We start from the raw sequence: 22329 nt of genomic DNA, 5'->3' as shown, positions 1-22329 counted from the left end.
AAATCTGTGTGTTTTTTATTTTTGTTCTCGTTCTTCTATTACTATTGTTCTTGTTATATTTTCATAACAAGTGGTATCAGAGCTCCGGATTTGATTTCGACAATGGCAACTGTGAAGTATGATATTTTGCTATCGAATCACGACACCAGATTTGCGCTATGGCTAGCCAAGATGCGGGCTGTTTTTACACAAATAGATTTGGAAGATGCGCTATTAGGGTTTGATGAGATGCCCTCGTCTTGGACTATGGAGGAGAAATAATATAAGGATCGTAAAGCCCTAACTCAAATTCAACTTCATCTCTCTAATTAGATTCTGCAGAATGTCTTGAAGGAGAAAACTTCCATTGCATTATGACTGAAATTGGAGCAATTGTGCATGATAAAAAGTTTAACTAGCAAATTGCATCTAAAGAAGTGGTTGTATTCTCATCATATGTCTGAAGGTACATCTTTGGCTGACCACTTAACTGTTTTTAAGGAAATTGTTGCTGATTAAGAGGCTATAAAGGTTAAGTATGACAAAGAGGATTTAAGGTTGATTTTGCTATGTTCGCTGCCTTCTTTATATTCGAATTTTAGAGATACTATTTTGTATAGTCGTGATACTCTTACTTTGGAAGAGGTTTATGATGCTTTGTTCTCTAAGTAAAAGATGAAGCAGCTTGTAATGAGATCTGAGACTCAGGCAGAAGGTCTTGTTGTTCGAGGCAGAACGCAAAAGAGGAATTCTGGTGGTGATTGGAGAGGCATATCAAGAATCTAGCAATAAGGAAAAGATATGTAGGTACTGCAAGAAGAAGGGGCACATTAAATCAAAGTGTTATAAATTACAGAATAAGAATAAGAGGACTGCTGCTAATCAAAAGGGAAAACAACTGGACAATTCTGATCAGGTCAGTTTTGTAGAAGATCATTACAGTGATTGAGAGCTCCTTATTGTTTGATAATAACTCGAAACCTTGTGATGAGTGGATTCTAAATTCTTGCTGTATGTTTCATATGTGTCCTAATCGGGATTGGTTTTCAACATATGAAACTGTATCTAAGGGTGCTGTGTTGATGGAAAATAATGCATTTTGTAATATTGCAGGTGTTGGAACAGTCAAGATTAAGATGTTTGATGGAGTTGTCAGGACACTAGGGGACGTGAAACACATCCCAGTCTGAAAAGGAATCTCATCTCATTGAGTACTCTTGACTCAAAAGGGTACAAGTACACTGATGAAGGTGGAGTTTTGAACGTTAGCAAAGGTGTTCTTGGTGTGATGAAAGAGCAGAAAAAATCTACCAAGTTATATTTCTTATAGGGCTCTATTGTTACCATAAAATTCATCATTTTTTTTAGACTTCATAGCCTTCAGCTTCTTACTCTTCTAAAGCTCAATATTTACTTTGAACTCCTAAAGACAACAAAAGAGTCCAACTTCTCATAGATAAGCTCAACATATCGATAATAAGAGAAGTCATCAATGAAGGAAACAAAATACCCATAATCTCATAAAGCAATTGGAGTGAAAAGTCCACATATATCAATATGAATTAACTCCAAAAAATATCCACAACTAGCAATCTTATCCTTCCTAACTTTGAAAGTCAATTTATTCTTAGTACATTCAACATAAGTTGACAAGTCAGAGAAATCAAAATTAGAAAATATTTCGTCCTTATTAGCCTTTCCATTCTGTGCGTAGAAATATGCCCTAAATTCATATGCTGTAGCTTAGAAGAATTATCATTCATTCTTGGGTATTTGGAAATAAGAACAGGAGCAACAACAGAATTAACAGAAGAATTGATATCATTACCAAATAAATTAAGTTTGATATAAATTGCCACATAAAGTTTCAAGATTAACAAGTTTACCATTTTTATAAAGTTCAACTTTATTATTAGCAAATAAAAGAATTGTAACTCTGACTATTCAAAAGATAAATAGATAACAAGTTCTTTCTTATTAAGGGTACATAAAAATTTTTTTACAACTTTAAAACATATCTTGTGGTAAGTTTCTGCTTGATTGTTTACAAGATATCCAACTTCACTCTTGAACTATTTTCCATGTCAACATATTACTTAAGATTGGTTAGCAACCTTTGACTTATCATCTCTTGCAATGAATTAGTAACAAATATTGTTGCTCCATGAATTGCTGCTCTATTATCCAACCACCTATTATTCATAGGCACATCAATAATATGGTTTCAATCATCAAAAGATTACTTTTTTTCTCTTGCTTTCTTTTCAACCTTTAACAATTAACCGGCTTATGTCTAATCTTGTTGCAGTTGTTAAACTTCCTACTGAAGTATTCTTTCTTCTCGCCCGAAAAAGAAGAACCATCTTTGTGTCCTTTGAATTTCACATTAGAAAACTTTTCTTCTTGTTGAGCTTGAATCTTTATCCCTTCTTTAAAGAAACTTTTTGAATTTGTCATCTTAATGCGATTCCATAGTGATGGAGCTCAACCTGTTTAACTTGATATCATCCTCTTTCTTTACAAGAATGACAGTCAACTCCTCCAATTTATATCCACCCTTTTTGGTATTTAGGTTTGACCTGATATTATCAAATTGAAATAGATGGCTTCTCATTATAGAGTAAGTCAAGAACTCCTTACCAATATCCATCTTAAGATCTTTAAGCTTGCTGTTATAGAAGGAAAGTAACATAATATGCTCCCTCATTTCTGTAAACCCATCATACTTGATATTACTCAAAAAATCCAAATAATGATACTTCTTATTTTTGTCAAACTTAATCAACTTCTTTCTAATTTCCTCAAGAAGCTTCTTGGCAATGTCAATTTTTAGAATACTAGCATATATAAATTCATCCATATAACTCTTCATCATCATCATGCAGCATTTGTTAGAGTACTTCAATCCTTATCAAGTTTCTTGATCACAACATTACTCTCACTAGTTGTCACCTCTAGTGGATTCATCTCTAAAACCATATCCAACTTCATAAATGTTATATTTATTACCAAAATTTGGTAATTGGTCCCATCCAATTTTATCTTAGCAGTGATTGACAAAATATTAGGTGTGCTACTAGCTATGAAAAATAGCAAACACAACAAAGCATATACAACATAAAATAATGCAATTAATATTTTCGCAGCCCCCTTATATACAAATATATAGATATCACTGTGGTCTTTGTAGCACAAAAAGTGCCCATACACAGGCTAGCGATAGTCAACCAAATCACTACAATCAAATACATTTAACTAAGTTACGGACAAAATGACTCAAAACCTATAATTCATGGTATTCAATTAAGCCACTCTAAATATCTAATAAACTAATTAAACCACCAATAAGGTAGTTTAATCACTCATGTAAATCCTGGTTTATAAGCGGAAAAGAATAAATATATTGATAATTTTATGAAATAGACAAATAGCAAAACATCCTACCTACTATACTGATATTATATTGACACTCATAAACCGGATAAAATTAGATTTTATGAAAGATAAAAACTTAAAATTTCATTTATTATGTTAACATTTATTCCACTGGCATCCATAATATAGATAAAGTAAATCATAACAAATGAGTACTTAAAATTCTATATTATTATACATACTAAGCACAAAGCTTCTGTAAGGAAAACTAAACATATGCAATTTTAACCATGGGTATTTAAGACAAAATAAATTTGGGAATATAATGTTTTTAAAAAAATAAATAAAGAAGTAAAAAATGAATAAATAAAAAAATAAGAATAAATAAATGATCCTTTTTTTTTTTTTTTTCCGAAATGTGTTGTAGATGTCATTATGATGGCATCATCATATTCAGTGAAGAAAATATCGATGTCGATGGAAATGTCGAGGGTATGATTTTACGGAAATATCCATAGAAATGTCGATATCGATGGAAATATCTGTAAAGTTACGGAAACTATAAATTTTTAATTTAGAATATAATTTTTTTATATATGAGATAATTAATATAATAAAATTATATAAAAATACAATAATTAGAATACAATAATCATAACATATTCTATAAATATAACAAATTATTTATAAATGAATAAAATATAAAGTTAATTCACACCAAAATATAGAAAATTTAACAGATAATAGTAAGATACAAGAAATTCTCAAATATAATCCCTAATACATTATTAATACCAAAAAGAATTCCTTATTCTTCAAATTGATGATCATATTTTGATGTTTCACGTGTATAACAATAGGCATTCCAACTCATCATGTTAGCGAAATTTTCCATGTAATTGTAGATGTGCCAAGTATATCTTTCTCTATCAATCCCAACCAATTGTCCAAGTGGAGGATAGTGTAGATTTATCCAATGAGGAGTATAACATTCATTTTGAGACATGGGATGATTGAAGATATCAACATCGTAATCTCTGTGAGGATTATGTGAGCTCATTTGACCAATTGGATACACAATTGGAATCTCAGAATTTCCAAATTAAGAATTAACTTGTGTATTTAAACTCATTGCATCCAAAGAGTTAGAAAGATAATCTTCATCATGTTGATTCATCATTGAAGTGCCATAATGCCTTCTTGAATCAGTGCCTGCTGTTCGAGCTCCATGATCAAAATCCTGTGTTGCATGTGTATATTGATCTTCACCAGTAAATGGGCTTAATGGTTGTTGGCTTGGTTCTCGATAGTATGTTCCACTCCCACCTCCACCTATATTATATCCTCCTCCTTTATTGCCACCACCACCACCACCACCACCACCACCACCATCATCATCATCATCATCATCATCAAGATCAACAACATCATCATCATCTTCATCCTCATATTCATTTGGTTGAGAATAACCACCACCAAATGTTTCTACACTAGGACTAAATCGTCTAGTTGAAGGCCTTGTCACTACTTCAAACGAATAATTTCCTCCACTATCACTGCTCATAACTTCTTCAGCAATAACATTCTCAACATTTATCCCTAATTGTGAAGCATGCATTGCGACTCGAGGATCTGGATTGCCTTGATCATCATCTAAGTGTGAATTCTTAACCTATTGGATAATAGGATTATCTTCATCTTCACCAGGGTTAGCTCCAATTTCAAGAAGATCCAAATAATCAGAATCTAATTGTGGTTGATTTGTTAATTCCATATCACGTATCCTCAATTTCATATTATATTAGCGAAAAACCAATTTTTGAAGTTTTTCATATGCGAGCCTATTTCGTTGTTTTGTGTGTATTAAAGCGAAGGTGCTCCAATTATGCTCGCATGCGGATGATGATACAGTTTGTGACAAAATATGCATTGCCAATTTTCTGAGCGTTGGAGTGCTATTACCATACATTGTCCACCATTCAGCTGTATATTTCAACATTATAAATCAAAATATATTAAATTTTAAAATTTTTTTAAATATTAATAAATTTTTTTATATTAATCACATTTTTTTATAACAAGTAATTGAAATGCACATACTGTAACACCCCGTCCCGAATCGCACCGGAATCCGTGCACGTTTACCGAGGTTGACCGTTGACCGTTGACCGAAGGGATCAAAAGTTGACTTTTGACTTGGTGGGAATTTCGAGTTGACCAGGGTACCGTGGTGAAGTGCATGACGCCATGAGTTCGTAGACTAGTAGCACGTCAAAAACGGAGCTACGGTTTAAAAGTTATGGGCGAAACAAGTTGCAGTCCAAACTGTCCAAGGGGTATCGGAGTTGACTTTTTGTTTATGGGGAATTGAGCTTTGACTCATGCATGATTGTGAAGTGCTCGTCGATACGAGTTCACAGACTAGCGGCACGCTCAAAACGGACATCCGGTTAAAAAGTTATGGACGTTTGAAGTTTACCGGATACCGTATTATTTTAATATTTTTTGGGTCGGTGAACAGTGAAACGCCACGTGTCAGTTTCTGATTGGTCCATGTGGCATGAATAGTGTCACACAGGGGTTTTATTTGTTAAAACACTCGGGGAAGAGAGAGAAAGAGAGAGAGGAGAGAGAAAAAGAGAGAGAGTCACCGGCCGCCGGTCATTTTCATGTTTTCCGGCCTAGTTACTGTACACGCGCCGGCCAGCCAGATTGCCCACCTCATTTCCGGCAAAACCTCCAAATTTCACGGCGAACGGCCGCCGGACGCGCCCGGATCGGACGTCCGAAGTTTGGCGGCGATTTTTCCCCCTCCACCGCCGGCCACCGCGAATCGGAACTGTTCCGGCCATTTTCCGGCCACACACGCTTGACAGCCTTGATCCTCTCCTCAAGTCCGGCCTACCCACCAAAAATCACGGCCATCGGACCACCGACGCGCTGGGATCAGAGCGTTTTCCGGCGAGGGGTCGGAAATCTTCAAACGGTGATTTCTCCGCCGTCCGACCTCCGTTTTGCTCACCGCCGGTCCCGTTGGACTGCTCTCCTCACGATCTACAAGTCTGCAAAATTTCACAGCCAACGGCCACCGCACGCACGCGCCGCCGGCAACGGTTGCCGGTGACCGTGGCGGCCCGCCGGAAATTACTGTTCCGGTGAGTACCCGAAATTCCGGCCAGCTCCAGTCCGCTGTGTTCGACCTCCTGAATCTGAATCCGACTTCCATTTCCGCCAATTCGCGACGGTTTGGGAGAATTGCGGAGCCGAAACTCGAAAAGCTTTCCGGCGAGATTCCGACCCCGTCGGGTCCGATCACCGGGAAGTAAGACCGAATCTGTGATCAGCATCACTCGAGCTTCGATTCGGTATATAACTCGTAAATTCTAGATATCGTTTGTGTTTTGACCCCCCGGGTACCGGGTATTATTTACCCGAATAAAATATTAATTTATTTGACTGTCTGTGAATTTTGTTCTAGGAGCACCGGTGAGTCGTAGAATTGATCCCGTAGTGGATCATGGGTTAATTGCGTGCTCCAGGTGAGTGACCCACCTTCAAATTAATTTTGGGAATTTAATTGGTGAATATATAATGTGTGATTTAAATATTTGGAATTTAATTTCTATGTGCCAAATATTTATTTGAATTATTGTGGAATTATTTGTGAATTTATCGGATTTAAGAAAATGTGTATTTCACCAATTTATGCCATGTGAAATTATTTTATGGTTTTGAGGATTTTGAAATTGGTGTGGTTTTAATGGTAAATTGGGCATGATTTGATTTTCAAATATTTCGAAGAAAATATTTGGTTATGTTGGTGATTTCAATTTTTATAAAATATACCCATGGAATATTATGAGATTTGATTATGATATTTCGAGAAATTATTTATGCTTGGAAAAATGTGGATATTTGAATTGATGGATTTGGGAGTTGGTGGATTTGAAAATCATGGAATTTATGGCATTGATTATAAGGAAATTGTGGAGAATTTCCCGGTTCAAGCGGATGGATTATGCCCGCTATGCTTATGAAAAATGTGAAATTTGTTTTATAATTTAAATTTGCGGATTTTATAATTTTTAGATGCACCGTGCACGTACTGGTATTCTGATTATGTGATATGGTATATGTGATATGGTTAGTGTGCACACGGTTGTGATTAGCGCGCAGGTGGGTGTGATTAGCGCGCAGGTGATGTGATTAGCGCGCAGGTGGGTGTGAGTAGCGCGCGGTTGATATTATGAGGGTGTCCTGTGGATGCCATCGGAGAGGGCGGCCACCCCCCTTTGGCCGGGACACCAGGTTAGCAGCGGCGCAGTGGGACGCCACGCGACCGTATGCCGGTTTCTTTCTATAACCTCCTGTCTGGCGGTACCTTGGGACGCTGGGTACTGTTGGCGCCACTGGTATATAGTGGGTGCATCAACTGATTTTTGGAACTGTGTTTTAAAAAAAATAAAATGTTTTAAAGCTGTATTGGAATTAAAATTTATTTATTACTGTTCGGATACTCATTTGATGTCTTGGTTTTTGGGGAATATGAATAAGGGTTTTGTGAAAATGTTTTAAAAAGGGGAACCTTTCCAACTGAGAGAATTGTAAGGGTTTTGAGAGAAAATATTATTTCCAAATAATTATTATTTATATACCTATTACCGTGGTATTATAGTGTAGAGTAGTAGGGTCGCTCACTGAGATGATTAGCATCTCACACTCTTAAATTCCGTTCCTCTAGGTTCCAGGTTGTCGGTGTTCATTCGGAGCGGACTTGATCTTCCTCGCTGTTTTACTTCGTGAAGTACCCTGATCTTCTTTATTGCAGTTGTACTATTTCTTTCATTCTTGTTGTATTTATTATGCACTGGATTACTGTATTTATTTTGAAGTGCTGAAATTTGTGGAACCAACTTGTAGTACTGTGGGAGGAATAAGGGGACAATTTTAGAAGTGTGTTTTCAGTGCAGGTAAATTTGTGGTAAGTAAATCCCTTAGGGGAGGCTCTGCCGGATTTTCCGTTGGAGAGTTCGGTAGGGTTTCCCTGGGATCAGGGCTGTCTAGGGTTCCGGGGAAGGAATTCTAGACGGGTCCTGACACATACCAAGTATCATTTCCGCTCAGGCGGCAATTGCTGCACGATCACCAAACCCTTTTCGTGCATCTCTAAAGCATATTATCTATATGTAAAAATGAAGAAAATTATAAAAAACGTTATTCCTATGTTAGTTAAAAAAAAATAATAAACAAAATCTTACTTCATTTCCAAATTGAGATATACGATCCGAATTTGGATATAATGCTGCAAAGACATGATGAACAGCTTGTACAAGATCTGAATCAGTGCCAATACCTTCTTTATACGGAAACCGTGGATTCAGAAAGTATGCTACAAAATAATAATAAAAATTAAATCTAATATATAATTATAAGACAAAATATTAATTAATAATAAGTAATTGACATAAAATTACCAGCCATATGGAGAGAATGAGAAAGTGTATTGTCCCATCGAGCATTTATGATGCCCATAACCCGCTGAATTCCTCTTTGGTTATTGATTGCATATTTCATTTTTTGAAAACAATCATATAATATTGGCATCGTAGGTATGAACTCAGCATCAACAATTCGCAAAATATTATATAATGGCCCATATAAATTAACAAGGTGAGTAACAGAATCCCAAAAATGATTATCAAGGATAAGTTTCTCCACTTCTTTACCTGGTTTTGTTCGACTCAATTGATGCTCAGCCTATGCATCGCTTGTAAAGACTTGTTTTAGAGAAGTTTTCTTTTTAAGGAGACTATTTAAAGCAATATAGTTTGTTGCAAACCTTGTTGCTCCTGGTCAAACGATGTCTCCTTTACATATATCTCGCATTAAAGAAAGTAACCAATTATGATTATAAATATAATTGGTTATCATTCTTGCACGCTGAATGATCCTTGCAATACTTTCATGCTTTCCAATATCCTCAAATATAAGATCAATACAATGCGCAGCACATGGTGTCTAATACAAGTTGTACTGTGTCATCAATTTCTTACCAGCCTTTACGAATGCAGAATCGTTATCCATAACTATTTGCACAACATTGTTCTTGTCCACTTCATTGATAACATTCTCCAAAAGTTTGTATATATACTTATAGTTTTTTATTTTATCTGAGGCATCAACTGACTTAAGAAACACTGATGACCCTTTGCAATAGATCATAAAATTCAATATGGATAGCTTAGTTGGTCCTGTCCATCCATCGCACATAATTGTACAACCATATGTCTTCCAGCTTTTTTTAAACATTTTTTTAAACTTTTCAATATGTTGTTGCACCTTTTTATATTCCATGTCTAGATATTTTTCCTTAATTTCATATGGAGATGGAATTTGAACTTCCATACTTGATTGTTGAGCACCAACGATCATGTTTTTGAAATGGTGCGATTTTGCCTTTGCAGGTGGGACATTATCATAAATAAAGAACTTTACTACTAGTCTTCCCAATGTGTTTTTCATACCACCTTTTGTCAACACATCTTTTATATTTTTTTGTTTTGCACCGGATGACTTATACAACGAAGGTGCAAGTGCAACTGGAGAAAATTATTGAGATTGTTGTCTACGAATGGGCTCCCTTATACTTGTTGCACGACGAAATTGAGCACATGATTGACTACCACCCTCTCGAGAAGATCCTGATCTTTGACCTCTAGGGTTAACAAAGTTCCTTCCTTGTTCTTCTTCCCATCTGTCTTGTTTAGATGCACGGACTGCAGCTTTATATGAGTTTATTTCATCGGGATGCATATCTGCTGGATATATACATATATCATCATTATCATCATCATCATCATCACCATCATCATAATTACTCCGAAATGGAGCTAAATTACCCCGTAATTCATTACGAATATCTTCCTCCATTGTTTTTTTTTTTTCAATTTTGCATGTTCTTTCTTCTTCAAATAATGGTAAATCTCTTTCTTCACTTCTGGAGGTACATTAGGGTACTTTTTAACATTACTTTTTGGATCAGAATGTGCTAAATGATACTTTAATTTTATTATTCAACCACTTTGCATTTTATGGTTACAATATTTGCAAATTGTACCATACTTGTTACCTTCAATTGGAATATAATGTGACCAATCTGGATCTGCGTTTCCGCTACTACTTTCCATTTTTCCTTTTAATAATCATACATAATTATTAAGTTAATAATAATATTAAGAACAACAATAAGAATAAGAAAAATAATAATAATAATAATAACAAGTAAAAAAATAATAAAAATAATAATAATTTCAATAATAATAAGAATAACAATAATAACAATATTAATAAACAACAATAATAACAATATTAATAATAATAATAATAGGTAAAAAAATAATAAAAGTAATAATAATTTCAATAATAATAAGAATAACAATAATAACAATATTAATAAACAACAATAATAACAATATTAATAATAATAATAACAACATAATACTAATAACGATAATAAATATAATAACAATAATAATTAGAAGAAAAATAACAATAACAATAATATTAATAATAATAATAAACAACAATAATAACAATATTAATAATAATATTAATAATAAAAATAATACTGACTACATTAATAATAATAGTAACATCAACAATAATAACAATATTAATAACAATAATGATAATAATAACAATATTATTAATAATATAAATAATAACAACTTGATAATAATAATAATAACAATAATAAAAAGAAGAATAATAATCATAATAACAATATTAATAACAATAATAACAACATTAATACTAATAACGATAATAAATATAATAACAATAATAATTAGAAGAAAAATAACAATAAAATTAATATTAATAATAATAATAAACAACAACAATAATAATATTAATAATAGAAATAATAATGACTACATTAACAAAAATAATAACATCAACAATAATAACAACATTAATAACAATCATGATAATAATAACAATATTAATAATAATATAAATAATGACAACATGATAATAATAATAATAACAATAGTAAGAAGAAGAATAATAACCATAATAACAATATTAATAATAATTATAACAACATTTATAGTAATAACGATAAGAAGTATAATAACAATAATAATTAGAAGAAGAATAACAATAATAATAATATTAATAATAATAATAAACAACAATAATAACAATATTAATAATAATATTAATAATAGAAATAATAATGACTACATTAATAAAAATAATAACATCAACAATAATAACAATATTAATAACAATAATAATAATAATAACAATATTATTAATAATATAAATAATAACAACTTGATAATAATAATAATAACAATAATAAAAAGAAGAATAATAACCATAATAACAATATTAATAACAGTAATAACAACATTAGTACTAATAAGGATAATAAATATAATAACAATAATAATTAGAAGAAAAATAACAATAATAATAATAAACAACAATAATAACAACATTAATAATAATATTAATAATAGAAATAATAATGACTACATTAATAAAAATAATAACATCAACAATAATAACAACATTAATAACAATCATGATAATAATAACAATATTAATAATAATATAAATAATGACAACATGATAATAATAATAATAACAATAGTAAAAAGAAGAATAATAACCGTAATAACAATATTCATAATAATAATAACAACATTTATAGTAATAACGATAATAAGTATAACAACAATAATAATTAGAAGAAGAATAACAATAATAATAGTATTAATAATAATAATAAACAACAATAATAACAACATTAATAATAATATTAATAACAGAAATAATAATGACTACATTAATAAAAATAATAACATCAACAATAATAACAACATTAATAACAATCATGATAATAATAACAATATTAATAATAATATAAATAATGACAACATGATAATAATAATAATAACAATAGTAAGAAGAAGAATAATAACCATAATAACAATATTAATAATAATTATAACAACATTTATAGTAATAACGATAAGAAGTATAATAACAATAATAATTAGAAGAAGAATAACAATAATAACAATATTAATAATAATAATAAATAACAATAATAACAATATTAATAATAATATAAATAATAACAATATTAATAACAATAATGATAATAATAATAATAATAACAATATTAATAATAATATAAATAATAACAATATTAATAACAATAATAACAATAATAATTAGAAATTGTTAAATAATAGACATAATTTTAACAATATTTATTATTGAAATGCTTACTTTTGAGGATCTAGAAATTGTGAATTAAGACTTTTTTTCTAACGTGGATCTTCCAAAAGTTCTTCCTTTTATGAATATAAATGTTAAATAAAGAAATAAAAGAATATTAAAAACTAATTACTTCAGTGACAACTTCGCGTGCACTCAATTTCATTTTTCTGAAACTTTATATTTACTCTCTCTATGATTTATGCTGAAACAGAAGAATTCAAAACATCAAAATATGGTTGAGATACTATACACGCATTTTTATACTACACTCATTTCCTTATTTCTTCAAAATTATAGTTGTCTCGTGAATGTTTGTACTTTTAAAGTTAAAAAGAAAACAAATACGACAGCACCAACTTGTCTATAATAATTTTATTTTATTATTTCTCCCCGCAATTCTCTCATTGTATTATTTGTTTCTGCAATTTCTTGGTGATTTTTTCTTTCCATCACTTTACTTTTTCAGTCGAACATGTGAATTCATAGCTGTAAACTTATTATTTTTTTCATTTCAAATTTTTTTCCTATACTTTCGGTATCCTACTTGATTAATATTTTGAAAAAAAAAAATCAAACAATCAATCATTTCGGCACATTCATTCATGCATTCTCATTCACATTTTATTTCCTCAATTTCGGCTCTCACCCTCTCATTCAATTTTTTTTTTTAAGCTAATAACAACCAACAAAAAAAAAAACAAAAAAAAAACAAAATTCCCAATTTCGGCCCTCTCCCTTCTCTTCTCTTCTCTTTTTTTCTCTCTGTGTATCCCCCCATCTCTTCCCCCTTCCGGCTGGCCCTTTCTTTCCCCTCTTCTCTCTTCTCGGCCGGCCATCTCTTCAAACTTTTTCATTCTCGGCCGATCTCTTCTCTCCTCTTTCTCTTCTCTTCTCTTCTCTTCTCTTTTCTTCTCTCTGTGTATCCCCATCTCTTTCCCCTTTAGTTCTTCTCCTGGCTGATTACCACAAACCAAACACACATCAAACACACACACAAATCAACACAAACACACCCAACCAGTCTGGCCGATATATCCCAGAAATTTCCACATTCTCCCGTCGACAACCGACCGATCTTTCCACCTTATCCACCCAAAATCCGAGATCTTCACCGACAATGGACGATTCCGGCAACAAATCGATGACACGCATGCAAGAAACTTCTTCCCCCCCCCCCCTCCCCTGTCGGTGTCGGACAGGGTCGACAACCAAAACTGTCGCCGACATTTCCACCATCTCGACGATTTTTGCTTCCCTGATCATACTGATATCACATCAAAATATATTATTATTTTTTAAGCTTTTTTAAAAAAGCTTGCTGACAGTCAATGTGTTGATGCCAGCTCTTCTAAACAACATTTCTTTTGGCCTAATGAAGAGGCCAAATGACATGCATTTCAAACCATTTTCAACCTGTGGATGCAGCCGGGACCTCTTACTATCTAACCGGGTCGTGCGACTTGGTTTCATCTTGAAACCAACCATTCCAGCCACCATTTCAGACCATTACGATGGCAAATTGATCATTTGGTGATGAGAAATGGGAATCTATGTCCAATTTAGACCAATTTCAACCTAAAACCAATGCCCAATCACCTTAGATATAGCCATGGGTTTCACGGTGTTTCAGACCAAATTAAAGACTCAAATACATTCTAGTCCATACATAAAAGTGTTTTAAAATCATCCCAGTTCACAGTTTCATGCAAAACAATTTTGTTAGATAAGCTTAAATCAAGTTTAATAAAAAATTAGTTTCATATATGATGGTCTACAAACAATTCCCAACCACATGAAAATTAATTTCCTAATATTTATCAAAATAAATGACACGAAAAAATTGTAAATAATCAATTCATGCAATCGAGGAGAGCTCATATCACCAATCAAAAAACATATATCAATATGTATATATACATATATATATATTTATAAAACATAGCTCGACAGACAGATTAGCATATCAAAGTATACAGTAAATTAAAAAGGTGTGACTCTGATGCTAGATGTTAGTGTTATTGTAAATAATCTGACATGTTCAGCATTATTCCCTCTATATCATACACACAATATTTTACTGTCTTAAAAATATTAAATAAATTAGAATCACTAACTTGCAAAATCAGTCACTGAAATTTGATATAATTTGTGATCCTGCAAAATATAACATAACATAACAGCAGTGGTTAAATAGACATCCTGATCTTTAACCCTCTTTCTCCGAGATCAGTTGTGATCTCACGAACCTTAAGAAAAATATGTCATATGTAATCTCATCGATTTACCTTATCAATAAAACCTAGTCTTTTAAAGCATGAAATCATGTATATGTCATATGACTTATCTATTAATTTTAACATATATCGAAATAATAATTTAATAATATATATATATAATAATAATAAAATATAAATAAACCAAATAAATTTCTAAATAAAACTTATCCTTTAGTCTAACAGACTAACTAAATATTATAAATAATATATGTCCCAAAGCTATGTTGAAATAAATTTAACTTATAAATGACTTACTGATTATAGCCAGTGCACTTAAAATAAAAAATATATATATATGTCAGTTACGCACTCTGTTTTATAGCTTGTCCTGAAATTCTAATCCAACCGTCGGAAGAGATGATGTATCATTCATGGTCAAACAGGTACAGGGTGTCAGGGATGACAAAAAAGATTCAAAATTTATCATTTTCATCAAAATATTTATAGAAATAAAATATCACAATCAATTCAACATAAATTTCATTAATATATGAAGTAAACTGGCATGGTTTAATGCAAGAAATAACAATTCAATTACTCCACTAAAAAATTTACTATTTTCCAAATCTAAGGAAAATGAGCAATCGGGAAAAAAAAATATATATCTCTTTTTAAATCCATAATAATGTCAATGATCAAAACCTATAAAACCTAATATGAAATGAAATAAGTTGGAAAGAGGTTAAAACCATCAAAAAGTGCCACGTATATCACTTCGAAAATGCATCCCATAAAGCAGTTGTTTCACCCGAATCCTGTACTATAATAAACAAAAGAGCAAAAACAACAAGAACAGAAGGACCGTAGACAGACCACAAATCAACTAAATATAAATTTCATAAAGTACATGTTTAACTTAACAAACATTAAGAAAACAAATCGTTCTCAACAACAAATAAACTATTATGAAAAACATTCTTAGTTACAGGTATTAGGGAGTTTAAATGGTTGTTGTATTCTTATAAGAAAAATAAAAGTAGAAAATCTAATAGAATTATTATCATAAATCTGAGATGAATAATCAAATACCTTTTACACTCAGGTAACTACAAAATAACTAATGCTATGTTCTGCATCTCGCCAATGTTCTTGTACTTTTTGATACATTATGTCAAAGGAGCAAAATTTCCAGTCTAAAGCCTAAACGACCTCGAGGCTTTTGAACAAAAGTACATAATAATGTAAGGAATTTAAAATGTTTATCGTACTAAAATGTTTGGTGCTTACCTGAAAGGAATTTTCAATGGAGTGCAGAAGAGAATAATGGTATGGAGTTAAAAGGTGATAAATAGTTTTCCATCTCTACATGAAGTTTACCATATCTATGGTGAGAATGATTGTGAGATGGTGATCGCTTTGTTCATTATATGCTGACAGCAGAGTAAACTTTATAGTATAATCTTTTATTTTCACCAGAATAGTTATGTTAGAATCTTGAATTGTTAATTCAAATTTAGTGAATGGAAAATATCCTATCCTACCTAGATTCAATATATCCTGATTAAACAATTAACAGAAGAGATTACTTTAGGTTCTTGTTGGAAGTAATTTATAATTACATTAACTAGCTTGACTACGAAGATTATATCTATGAATTAAAGAAGCTGGATTGAAATTCTCTCCAACTTCTTCTTCTCCTCCTAAATTACCATGATCAGAGTCCTTTAGATTGTCAATGCCATCTGATACATCACAGTCAATCCATGTAGACCAGTCCTCTTCACTGTCTGTTTCCCAAGATAACAATGCAATTTTGTGTATGTTGGCGACTTCCTCTGTCAGTTTTTTCAGCATAATGTAGTTCAGCATCTCATAATCTCTGTAAATAGTCACAGAAAATCCAATTATATGCTTATCAGGATATTTAAAAGATTTAAAAAAATAATAATAATAATCCTTGCATCTGCTGATATGATATTTATGACTTACTTGTATGTTAAAATAGCATGTAATAACTTAATGGCAGCAATAAGCGCGGAAAGAGACCTCACTATGTTGATTAACCAAGATTGCAGCTCGATATTATTATTTGTAAATCGAAGTACTGCAAATTCAACCAAGAATGTGGCACATAAACCTGAAAATCAAATCATTCCTACACCAATTTCTTAGCCCAAAAAATTAAATTAACAACTTCTAATTTCAAAAGTTTTAAATTACTTTGTCACAGCATGCATACCCATATAAAGTTTGTGTCTCACTGTGTAAGTTTGCTTTGTACTGGTAAATATATAAAGAATGAATGTAGCTATGGAGTGGATGAAGATAGCTTTCATTACTCTTGATTCAAGCAACAAGGCATTATGCAAAGCAAAGAGCTTTTCTAGAGCAACAAACATGGATGCTTGCTTTTGTTCAAATCCTTCCTGTGTTAGGAACATTTTCGATGTTAAAAAACATTTAAGAAGAAAAGTTAACATTATTCAATATGAAATTTAAATAAAAACAAGTAACCTGAGCAGCCAATAATAACTTTGAATTCTGAACCAAATGGTCATTGGCTCGCCGAAGCAGTTCCTGTCGCCGAAGAAGCTCTTCCTGTTGCTCATGACCAAATTGAGTTAGCCGCTGCAACACACCCCTGCAATTTCCAACATCTTTGGGTACTAAAACTAAATAGATCGTTTGAATTTGTCCTTGCTGGACAAGGCAGAGAATTGTTGTTTTTCACCTGCTTTCTTCTAGAGCTTGAGATTGAAATTCATTAAGCGACTGAAGCCCTTCAAGAGCTGCAGATTGGCCTTGTAGAAGTTGTTTTTCCCTTTCCAACAAAATCTCCGAAACATTTCCAATATCATCAGCTTTGTCTTGAGTCTTGCTCATCTTTGCACACAAGGTATCTCCTACTATAGTTATCTTCTTTTCTATCCGAGTAGTCTCATCCTGTAAATTTCCTATTTCGTTACTCATATTGTGGTAAGACTCATGAAGCATCACCATCCCTTTTTCTATCTTTTCCTTCATTTTCTCTTGACCCTTTTGCAATTCAGTTTGAGAAGCTGAAATTTTCTCAGATTTCTCAAATACTGCTTCGGACTGTTTCAATATATCACAAATGTAATCGCTAACATTCTTCGAAGTCTCAGACAGTTGATGGGTTTGTTGGTCTATTGAGGCCAAAGACTCATGTATATCTTTTGTGCCCTGCAACAAATGCCCTGACTTCTCTTCAATGCTTTCTAATTTTTCCTCTGCATAATCAGCTGATTTTGTTAGATCATCCACCAATCTTTCTGTTTGACGCTTGAATATATCAGACCTGGAATTAAAAAAAGAACATCAGAAAACATGTCAGACTTCAAATTGTGTTATCCGTACAAAGCAAGAATGTTAACAAAGCCAAAAGATATATATAGCACCAAAACTTACTGTAATTGATGGCAAATAGAGTTGGTTTCTAGGAAGAATTGGCGATAAGTATGAAGAGCATCGTTGTCAAGTTTTTTGAGGCATTCTTTCATAGGAGAACTGGCATAACAAGAAGGAAATAAAGGTCTTCCAGTATCCTTTTGAAAGCAATTACTTAGATCCCAAGCAAATCTCTTCCTCTTCTCATTGTCATCATTAACAATTTCGGAGCATGCTGCAAATATTAGTTGATAAGCATCATGCCAACAGGATTTAGATCCAATTAGTTTTCTTTTAGCATTGTTGATCCTTTCGATTCCCTTTTCGTCGTTGAGAGAATTAATGGAGAATTCAGCAGCAGAACCGCAGGTAATTTCCAGAGTCTCATAAGGGTGGTGCTGACTATATTGTGTCTTGCCAAAAGAAAACGGAAACCATGATGACAAGCAAGACTTTGACAAGAAAAGTGAGATCAGCACCAAAATAAGATATCTCTGATGGCCCATTTGGTACTAGTTTGTTGATTCTATTCTTTTTGGATTTGCCAATGTCTTCCTAACCTGCATGTTACAAATTCCGTATAATGTATACTTGTGCTTTCAATGCATAAGTCTGTATTAGTCAAGAGACAGATAATATAACTTAAATACAGTGTTAAAATCAGAAAGTTTGAGGGATATTGTTGAGGAAATTTTGTGAAAGAGAATAAACAGACAACAAAAGGAAAACCATAATTCAAAGAAAGAAAAGTGATTTATGATAAAATTTATTCAAATTGCTGCAATATTGGATAGTATACCTGTTCAACAATTAGTAAACCAGTAAATACCATTGACAGAGAAAATATAGTTTGCAAATGAATTAATCAAAAACACCAGAATTTTGATATCTTTTATGCTTGAAATTACCTACTGAAGAAAAGTATTCCAGTCATTACATAAGGAAAAGCAAAGATGCCCCTTTTTTCTTTTTTTCTTTTTCTCTCTCTCTCTCTCTCTCTCTCTCTCTCTCTGAAGTCTTCAATATTGATCTTGAAAAGCAAGCTTATCCCGAAACGAAAATTAATTTCCTGTACTAAACTTTCATTGGGTTCATTTAGTTTCCTCAAAATCAAAGTAATATATAAACCCCATCAAATAAAATATAATATATGAAAATTTATATATGAAAACAAAATTAATACAGAGAGAGAGATAGAGATCACCTTGGAAAATTCAGATTTCAGGAAGTGATGGAGTGGTTGAACTTGAACAGAGGCCGTAACAAATATATATATATATATATATATATGTGGGTGTGTGTGGGGGGGGGGGGGGGGGGGATAGATATCGCTTCGTTTTGTAATAAGGAACTTTTGGGTTCGTGCAAAAAGTGGCAAACTTTGACACCAAGAAAAAGAGTTGCATGGTTTTACAAAAAAGGAAAAAAAAAAAAGAAAAGAAGAAGAAGAAGAAGAAGAGGTAAGACTCAAAACGGTGCGTGTTGTTTCGAAAAGATATTTCTTCCTTGCGACTTGCGAGTACATATCGTTGCGGATTAAGGTAAAATTAAATTAAATATTTTTTTAAATAAAGTTTTTTTGAAACCTAAATTAAATGTATTTAGTATGACCATTATTTATGTACGATATTAAGTGGTAGAGCAATATTTATTTTTATTAAATTTTAGGCAGAAAATTAATTACCATCTATACATATGACTAAGATATAATTATTTAGGGGAACCACGACAGATGGAATATAAAAAATTTCTGTATAGCAAATTATTCCAACTTTTAATTGGATTTCATCCCAATGATATGCATATATAAAAGTAACTTTTGAATGAATTTCAATTAGTTTTGACTATTGAACAAGATTATCATTGTTATTATTATTATTCTTTTTTTTAAAGACTACAGAACAATATTATTTATCAAATTTTTTGCGAAAGTGTTTTTGTCCATAAAACACTACTTTAAAAAAAAAAAAAATGAAAGCTCAACCCACATAATATATGCATTAAACAAGATGAAAAAATAGAAAAAAGTTAAAAAAGAGAAATATAAGAGAAAATGAGCCCCCAGTGTAACACAGGAATAAAAGGCTCTCTCATGTAAATTTTTATTCATGTATGTATATTATAAATTTAACCTATAAATTCCTACAATTACATAAACGCTCTCAATCACCTTGTACAAGCATGCATTTATTTTCATATGAAGATCTTCTATTTTTGTTTTTCCATCTCCATTCCTATTTCACCAGCTTAGAAATGATGTAACATCATTATCAATATCAATGGTGAACAGAAATTGAGATGACAAAAAATAAAAAAATAAAAAAAATGAAAAAATAAAACAAAAACAAGAGCATAATACTCCATTTTCCTAATGAAACAATGCATGATGACTAAGGGATGCAATCAGCTAGCTTCTTTTCTTTTCTACCATAATCAATCAATTAATCATCATCTTCACACCATCTCCAATTAAGCAGCAGCGGTAGCACAAGTAGATGGGGTCTGTGTACCAGACAAGATGGGCTTAACATTCTTGCACACAGATGTAACAGGTCCTAAAGGTCCAGAATAAGCCAGGTTAACATCAGCAACTTCAACATTCTCACATGGCACTCCACCACTACAGACAAGTTTCACAGCCACGGGAGTAGAAGAAGTCCCTGTTATTTTCTTAAAGCTCACTTTGCTCAGCTTCACTTTCGATGGAACCGATAGCTTGCATTGATTCCATGGACAATATTCTTGATCTATAAGGATTGGGTTTCCAACATTGTTCATGATTATGTCCTCGAAATGCATATCGGAGGCAGTTCCTTCATGGGAATCCGGCCAAGTTTTGATCCTGACTCCATTTTGGGTGTTGGTAAGTGTACAATTCCTAATGAACACACCCTCTACGGGCTCTTCGTTGGGATACTTTCCAAGACTTCCAACACTAATTCCGTGGCCGGGTCCGCATGTTGTTTTGACGACGGTGATCTGTTTGGCACCGTCGCCGAGAGAGATGCAGTCATCTCCTGTTTTGATGTTTGAATCGGTGATGTTGATTCCCGTCGAACGACCGATGTGGATTCCGTCGGTGTTGGGACTATCTTCCGGAGCTGTAACTGTGACATGGTCAAATGTGACATTGTTGCAGCCTAAAACGTTCATGTGGAACTGTTTGCTGTCTAGAGAGGTTATCCCCCGGATGATCGAGTTGGTGATGAAGTTGTATCTGATATTCTGTTAAAAACAGTAAAAAAAATTTTTTTTTTTAAAATAATGGTAGAATTCAGTATCACATGTAGATTCAACCTCTTTTAAGCTCATTCTAAGAACATGGTGGAAACTTAATTCGAATGTTAGATTGAAATTAAAAGAAAAAGACTTACGATTGGGAGTTTCCCGCAGTAGTCTGTTTTGGCACAATGTTTTCCATAAGAGGATTTGCCTTGGCCATCAAAAATTCCACCGTTTAAGGTAAAACCATCAAGACGTTCAATGACAACCCAATTATCGGAAGCCTTGGTCATGACCGCTGGTGCCTGCAATGTGCCTTGAATTTGAACCTCAATGGGTGCCTTGCATGGACCTAGTAGTTTCGCTTCAGTTAATGTGTATGTCCCACTCGGAATTACCAGTTTGCTTGGAGATGTTGCTGCACATACATCTTTCCAAGCATTCGCCAAAGCCTAAAAAATCATTCACTCATAATCATCATCTTGATTTTGATAAATTTTTATGTATATGTACAACATTGCTGTGATAGACCTGAACGCTCACATTATGCATGGTATATATGCATTGAAAACTTTTATATGAATAGTGTATGTATATATATATATATATGTAAATTGTAATGTACCTGAGTGATATCAGCATTGGGCTTTGCACCATAGGTGTTGAGATCAAAGACAGTGGCTTGGGATACTGTAGATGCTAACAATAACAAGAATGATAATGCAAATATGTCGATGGATTTGAATGCCATTGTGGTGTACAGATTTTTTTTGGTTTCTGTGTTTTGGATTCAGTTTGGTAAATTTAAACTTTTTTGAGCTTGGAAGAATGG

At 32.4% G+C, this 22329-nt stretch overlaps 2 protein-coding genes across 3 annotated transcripts; both read right to left on the bottom strand.

The window, feature by feature from the left end:
- Window positions 1–16285: 16285 nt before the first annotated feature.
- LOC107416982 (protein GAMETE EXPRESSED 1) lies at window positions 16286–19553 on the bottom strand. 2 transcript variants are annotated; one of them, XM_048471951.2, is made up of 7 exons: window positions 19480–19553; window positions 18297–18835; window positions 17599–18186; window positions 17382–17508; window positions 17107–17293; window positions 16857–17004; window positions 16286–16746 (listed from the first exon to the last, which is right to left on the bottom strand). In XM_048471951.2, exons 2-7 carry the CDS (start codon window positions 18779–18781, stop codon window positions 16488–16490), a joined length of 1794 nt encoding a protein of 597 aa, XP_048327908.2. In that variant the 5' UTR covers window positions 18782–18835; window positions 19480–19553; the 3' UTR covers window positions 16286–16487. The 2 variants fall into 2 exon arrangements, with proteins under 2 accessions (XP_048327908.2, XP_048327909.2); XM_048471952.2 differs by having other exon boundaries at window positions 16857–16971.
- A 766-nt stretch (window positions 19554–20319) lies between these two features.
- LOC107416994 (exopolygalacturonase) lies at window positions 20320–22329 on the bottom strand. Its single transcript, XM_016025550.4, has 3 exons — window positions 22123–22329; window positions 21650–21949; window positions 20320–21500 (listed from the first exon to the last, which is right to left on the bottom strand). Exons 1-3 carry the CDS (start codon window positions 22246–22248, stop codon window positions 20745–20747), a joined length of 1182 nt encoding a protein of 393 aa, XP_015881036.3. The 5' UTR covers window positions 22249–22329; the 3' UTR covers window positions 20320–20744.

This window comes from Ziziphus jujuba, chromosome 4 (assembly GCF_031755915.1).
Source record: "Ziziphus jujuba cultivar Dongzao chromosome 4, ASM3175591v1".
Lineage (NCBI taxonomy): Eukaryota > Viridiplantae > Streptophyta > Magnoliopsida > Rosales > Rhamnaceae > Ziziphus > Ziziphus jujuba.
Note: the sequence above shows the minus strand (reverse complement) of the source record. Positions and strands in the feature narration are given on the sequence as shown.

What these genes read in the sequence shown, in the direction of transcription:
- LOC107416982 (XM_048471951.2), bottom strand. Translation starts at nt 18,781, where the DNA reads ATGGGCCATCAGAGATATCTTATTTTGGTGCTGATCTCACTTTTCTTG. An exon ending in GAGACACAAACTTTATATGG is followed by an intron (nt 17,005 to 17,106) that starts GTATGCATGCTG and finishes TTTGATTTTCAG; the next exon opens with GTTTATGTGCCACATTCTTG. An exon ending in CATGCTATTTTAACATACAA is followed by an intron (nt 16,747 to 16,856) that starts GTAAGTCATAAA and finishes GACTATTTACAG; the next exon opens with AGATTATGAGATGCTGAACT.
- LOC107416994 (XM_016025550.4), bottom strand. Translation starts at nt 22,248, where the DNA reads ATGGCATTCAAATCCATCGACATATTTGCATTATCATTCTTGTTATTG. An exon ending in CCAATGCTGATATCACTCAG is followed by an intron (nt 21,950 to 22,122) that starts GTACATTACAAT and finishes ATGATTTTTTAG; the next exon opens with GCTTTGGCGAATGCTTGGAA. An exon ending in ACTGCGGGAAACTCCCAATC is followed by an intron (nt 21,501 to 21,649) that starts GTAAGTCTTTTT and finishes TGTTTTTAACAG; the next exon opens with AATATCAGATACAACTTCAT.